Raw genomic sequence first — 6,283 nt, forward strand, 5'->3', positions numbered from 1 at the left:
CAATACAAACATAGTTCTCATTAACAAGACAACTCTAAAACGAATTCCTATCTTGGTTTGAATACTATCATGACCACATTAAGCAAATCCAGACAAATCCTGAAGTACCCACGTAAATTTAAAAGATAATAGGGCATAGTAACTTAAGCAAACTAAACACATGTGCGAACACTACTAGCACCTTGCTTTCCAAGCAAAAGAACATACATAAAAGCCAGATTTGATCAAATAAACCTGAACAACACAATAAGAGTACTAACCATGACGCCAAGCCTAATGCAATCAACCAATTTTATACCAAAACATCATTGGCAAACTTATCTGCCTAGATAGACAAACGTCTTACATGGCCTCCTTGATCAACATGAAAATTACAGACATGCATAAACCCATATGAATAATTCGGCCATACCAGCAACCAGTAGAATGAGCGTGACAGAAATCAGATGAACATTAACACTCAATAGTAATATATCGGATTACTTAAGATTTAACGGTGCAATAAACAGATCACATGTCCACCATACGCAGATCAAAACACCTCAAATTCAAAGTATCAAGTTCAAAACCTTACTTGCCACATAACGAACAGCAGATCTAAAACAGATAAAACATAGGAGCAGAACTAGGCGATGCGATAAGATGATTGACGATGTGGCGAGGAACCTAGGAGCGGTTGCCGCCGCGGGGGCCGTTGAACGGCTGGCGGCCTCCGAAGGCAGGGGCGGAGGAAGTGACCTCTGGGGCGCGATCGACCCCGGGGAGGTCGGCCATGCCGAGGGCGGTGAGCATCTCCATGGTCTCCTTGTCGACGCGGATCTCGTCGACCTCCAGGGCGGACTTCTCCGGGACGAAGTCCATGCGGCGCTCGCGCTCCTCCTCCTGCAGCTTGAGGGAGATGCCGCGGACGGGTCCGCGCTGGATGCGGCGCATGAGATGGGTGGTGAAGCCGGCAACCTTGTTCCTCAGACGCTTGGACGGGAGGATGGAGACCTCCTCCAGCACCTTCTTGTTGGTGTGGAAGTCCAGGGTCATGCGCGAGTAGTACTTCTCGATCACCTGCCTGGAGGTCTTCTTCACGGTCTTGGTGCGGACGCGACCCATGGCTGCGGGTGCTGCTCCCTCCTCTTCTCCGGCGGCGGCGGCGGCGGCGGCGGCGGCTGGGCGCTAGTAAGCGGAGGAGGTGGCGGCGGCGCGAATACTGGTAGGGTTTGGGGGCGACGGGAGAGGGGAACCTCTTATAAGGGAATCGGCCTCGTGCGAGCTAGGGTTTCGAGGTGGAGGGCCGATTTCAACCGTTCGCTTGGCGATGGGCGCACAAGATCGACATAGCCTTGTTGGGCTTTTTGTTTTGGCGATCAGCCTTGTTGGGCTTTACATCGTTCTGGGCCTCTTTCCCTTTACTCATTTTATTTAGGTCGAATAGGAAGGAGTATGCATGGGCTGATATCGGATTCTAAAAAAAAAAACATGGGCTGATATCGACATAGCCTTTGTTCCTTCCTAGTTGCCTAGATACAGAAGAAAGGAGTCGATACAGCCGGACCGCTTCGTTCCCACCGCTCCCATCTCCTGAGCTCTCTAGAGTCTTCGTGCTTGGCCACGTGCCGTTAGCTTCGCCTGCCTCCCTTTCCCTCCTCTCCGCCGGCGCCGGTGGCCGGAGTGGAAGGAGAAGGGAGGTATGTGTGTGTATAATTGTAGTTACTTGTCTGCTCCTGGCTGCCATGAGCCCATGCGGCTCTTCCCCTTTCTCCGTCTGTTCATATTTCCAATAAATCTAGCCCTGTTTGGTTCCTTCCTTGTTTGCTGTCCAAATATCGCGTCATGGAGGCTACAAATCCCTGTAGTAGCTGTGTTGTTGATGGGAGCAGCGGCCATGGCTGGTTCGTCCATGGCCCTCTCCGATGCCCCATTTTTTGCAATCAGCCTCTAAGGGCGCACTCCACAGCCAGGCAGCCATGGAATCAATTTGCTTCCATGGTTCCAACTGAGACTGGCTTCTGGTGGGCTTCGTCCGTGGATCTTGCGGGCCTGGCCCTTTGGGCCAGCTTGCGAGGGCGGTGCTACTAATGGGCACGCCGGACCCTTCCGGGAAGCTGCTGAAGGCGTGCAATGTTGTGCGTGCGTTGAGGATGGTCTTCGTCGTCGCAGCTCCGGCGGCCATGGCCTTTATGGCCATGATGCAGGAGTTTTTTGGACAGGGTGCTTCAGTGGTCCAAGGTAACCCCAGATGGCTTTTCGGTATGCTCCGTGATGCTCTACGGCTGGCAAGCACGTTTGAGGTCCTTGAAGACTCCAACTGTGGCGTTGTGTCGACTCGCCATCAGACTCCAGCTGTTGGCTTCCTCGTCCTCGAACTGTTTGTCGTTCTTCTTGTTTTCATATTGTGCAACGAGGCACTATCTGTATCTACTCTCTTTGTGAGAGCTTTGTAACCCCATTTTCTGGGCTTTAACTTCAATATATCCTGTTTTCCAAAAAAAAAGATACAGAAGGAAGTAAACGTGCACGTGATCGTGATCTGACACGGAAAACACACACATCGCAGTTCTTGCGCAAGGAGAGGAGGACGAAACCCTAGCCGTCACCGTTCCAATCTCCGGTGGTTTGCCGATGCATCGAGGGATGAGGGCAACCACAGATCAACATCTGTCATAATGTCATAATGTATTAGTATCCTCCTAAAAAGTTGTGTGTCCTTGGCGATGGCGTACTGACGTGGAGGCGGCGGCGTACTGATTGATAGTCACCCAGCTCCATCCTCGTTCAGGATTGATTATTACGATCTACTCCATGAAGCTTGTGGATCTCATCTCATCGCTTGTAATTTCATGATTTTGATCGTCTTCCTTATCGGTTCGGCGATCATTCAACGGTTTGGCAACCTGATTTGCGAGGGGTGTGTCCCAGCCACGATGCGTTCAACCAGAAGCGGAGCTACTTGTTGGCTCCTTTAGGCACATGCACCAGGGTCAACAAATATTTCCAATGCTAATTATACACTGCAATTAGCAGGTGCACCAGGGATTATTAGGGAGTGTGCCACCAGGCCAGGCTGCCCAAGCGTCCAACACGTTAATGTTTGGTTGAAATTGCATATATTTTTGTGTGAACGTAGAGCAATTGGGATAGAGTTGTGGAGGGTTTTTTCTCTTTCTTTTCAGAAGAGAGAAGGGGTCATTTCGGAATACCAAAAATACTGACAAACTGCTTGATAGTTTCACTAACAGAATCGGGTCGACATTTAACGGGCGGTGCTATTTTGGCACGTTACAACTGAACTGAAGTGATATTTTGGAAAGCCTTGTTAGTTCAGTAATGTTTTGGAACTTTATATTTTTTGTAGGTACTACGGAAATTCTTTCTTTCTTTTGAGATAGATGACTTTTGTGACTTTTCAAAACCTGGTTAGTCTAGTTTGTAGATATACGGATTTTCCCTTTGTCAAAGCAGCTCCAGCCAAACAAATTTTTTACAAAGTAATTACTTTTTTCAATTCTAAATTGTTGTCGTTGTTTTAGTTCAAATCTGAACTAAAACAATGACACGAATTTAAGATCCAAGAAAGTATTATGCATTTCCCTTCTATGGAAGCAGCAAGTGATCATGCATCGGAGCCGGCGTGTAGCAACTTTTCCTTCGGATTTCATCTACCTGTCAAATAGGTACGCATGGCTCTATGTTGCATCCAAGGGCGGGGTTTCCAGCAACAACTTCAGCTGATGTATGACGCGATGACGCTGCTTCCAGCTACAACTTAACTTATTGCCAAAATGCATAGAAGTCAAACTTCTTCGCTGCCAAAAACTTGATGTGGCCGAAACATGATGCATTCCCCTCACAACCTATGTATAGGGAACCACTCAATATTCTCACAACTAGCAAGGTGTCCCGCGCAATTAGTAATTTTGGTATTTACATATTTTTATATTTATTTATAGGTGTCTCTCACTCATGCGTGAAATCACAATAGCCATATCTTCCGTGCATTTAGGTGAACTCTTCACCATATGTCGATGACGTGTCTTGCATAAGGTTTACATAACTCATCAAAATAAAAAGATATCTATCTCCCGAAACCGTTTCTTTTCCAAAAAAGCATTTCCGCTCCACTGCTTCCCCCATTTGCCGCTAGGCAGGAGGGATGGTAGTTATCAATGTAGATGTCTCTCACTCATGTGTGAACTCACAATAGCCATATCCTCCATGCATTTCGGCGAACTCTTTATCATATGTCGTTGACGTCTTGCCTAAGGTTTCCATAACTCGTCAAAATAAAAAGGTATTTATCTCCAGAAACCCTATCCGCTTCTGTTCCAAAAAAGCATTTCCGCTCCACTGCTTCCCGCAAGCGTTGTGGACGTCCCCTCCTCCCCGTTTGCCGCTACAGCAGGAGGGGTGGGACTCCAACCTGCTTAAGGGTTGGTAGTTAGGTTTCTTAGAGTTAGGTTTGGTTCCTCGGCTGTGACGCTATGGTGGATATCGTGGCGCCGTGCGGTTTAAGAATTAGGTTTCCTTGACTAAGATCCACCTCGTCAGTGAAGATCTCGTTGGTGGCGACTCTTTTGAAATAGTCGATTCATTTCCGTGTGTTCGTGTTTTGTATGTGTGCATTTTTTCTGATTGGCGAGGTTCGTCAAACTTCGGCTTCGCCTCGGAGCTAGTAAGGTTAGGTCTCGGCTGATCTGATTGGCTGAATCTACGATGGTCATCCAACCCTCGTCATCGCCTTTTGGAATGATGGTCTGCTTCTCAGATCAATATCGCGGGTGTCTTCTGGCTCAAATCGGTTATATCCCAGCTCGTACGTCAAAAACACTGTCATAGCTTCGACGTGGTTTGGAAGTCTGAAGTCATTTTTCCTCAAGGAGTTGTGTAATTTTATTTTTGGTGAATTGAATATAGTACTGTAAGAGCTAGTTGCTTTAATATATGACAATTTCCTTTAGCAAACATAAATACGGTTGCCAGAACACCCGTCGAATGAATTTGTATCGATGAACCTTTATTTATTACACCAAAACGTTGTTTTTGCTACCGTGTAATTTTGTTTCTGGTAGTGTAAAGAAAATAAACTTTTATTTATAAATCCGAATGTTTCCTTTTATCGATCAAACATAATGTTTCCCTGGCATAAATCATGGTCGTGAAAAAAATGCATATTTAAAACACAAATTGTTATTGATTGTGTAAATTTATTTTTCAGAAAGAAAAATTATCTTGGAAATCATGTCAGATATGATTCACGTAAGCATATAGCTCCAGTTGCAAATCACGTCTGGCAGCTACCTTGCACCCTTTTATTAATTTGTAATGGCCCTACGCGATGTTTATTTCTAGCCATCAATGAAATCAAATATGTCATCCCGTGATGTTTATTTCTAGCTCATCAATCAAATCAAATATGTCATCCTCATTAAATCTTGACCAGGTTTCCATTTTCGTCGGTTCCCCACGTCTTTTATAGCCTATTGGGGCGCCTGGAGGTGTGGGAAACCACGGATCCACGTATGGCCATTGCATTAGTAGTATCTTTTTTGTAAGGTTTTGTGTGTTCTTAGCGGCGGTGGTCTACGGTGGAAGCAACGATGCACAGATTGAAGGTCTTCCGACTCCATCCCTGTTCTGGCGTGGCTATCATCGTATGTTACATGAAGATTGTGGATCTCACGGCTCGTCATTTTGTGCTTTTTGTCCTCTTGCTCATCGGTTCGGCGACGATTCAATGGCATGACAACCTTTCTTGCGAGGGGTGTGTCTGGCCACCATGTGTTCAACGATCTCAAGTTCTCTTTTGCTAGTGTGGGCGGCTCATGCGGCTTACTAAAACTTAAAAGGATAGTCCAGCTTATGCATGTTTGATCTTCTAACGTGATATTTGGAGAAAATCATATTGCTTTTATTTAGTATATATAATAGATATCAAGATGCGAATGGGGCAGTTAGAGAAGTTTGCTTCAAAGATTTTTATGTAGTTTTCGGTTTATTCAAAATTATAATCATCATTTTAGTTATTTTCATCAATTGGAATTACTGGGAAGATTGCTTGTTAGTCGATCTGCTGATTTGTGGGACGCGGGATCGATCTGGTATTGAATCCCATATAAAGAACTAAGGCCAAAATCTAACGTAAGTGCAGCAAAAAAAAAAGCTAATGTCCGTGGGAGCCTGGGAGGCGTGGGATTCGATCCCTGTGTACGAAACGATGGTTCCGTTTTAGCAGTTTTGTTTGCCAACGTAACATTTTTTTTTGGAACCCAACGTAAAATGTTAACATGGACTC

The 6,283-nt window shown here is 45.7% G+C and overlaps 1 protein-coding gene across 1 annotated transcript; it reads right to left on the reverse strand.

The window, feature by feature from the left end:
- Window positions 1–447: 447 nt before the first annotated feature.
- LOC100846322 (40S ribosomal protein S17-2) lies at window positions 448–1,218 on the reverse strand. The gene has a single exon (XM_003574029.3). The coding sequence runs from the start codon at window positions 1,102–1,104 to the stop codon at window positions 667–669; it is 438 nt and encodes a 145-aa protein (XP_003574077.1). The 5' UTR covers window positions 1,105–1,218; the 3' UTR covers window positions 448–666.
- Window positions 1,219–6,283: the final 5,065 nt, after the last annotated feature.

The sequence above is a fragment of the Brachypodium distachyon genome, chromosome 3 (genome assembly GCF_000005505.3).
Source record: "Brachypodium distachyon strain Bd21 chromosome 3, Brachypodium_distachyon_v3.0, whole genome shotgun sequence".
In the NCBI taxonomy this organism is placed as follows: Eukaryota; Viridiplantae; Streptophyta; class Magnoliopsida; order Poales; family Poaceae; genus Brachypodium; species Brachypodium distachyon.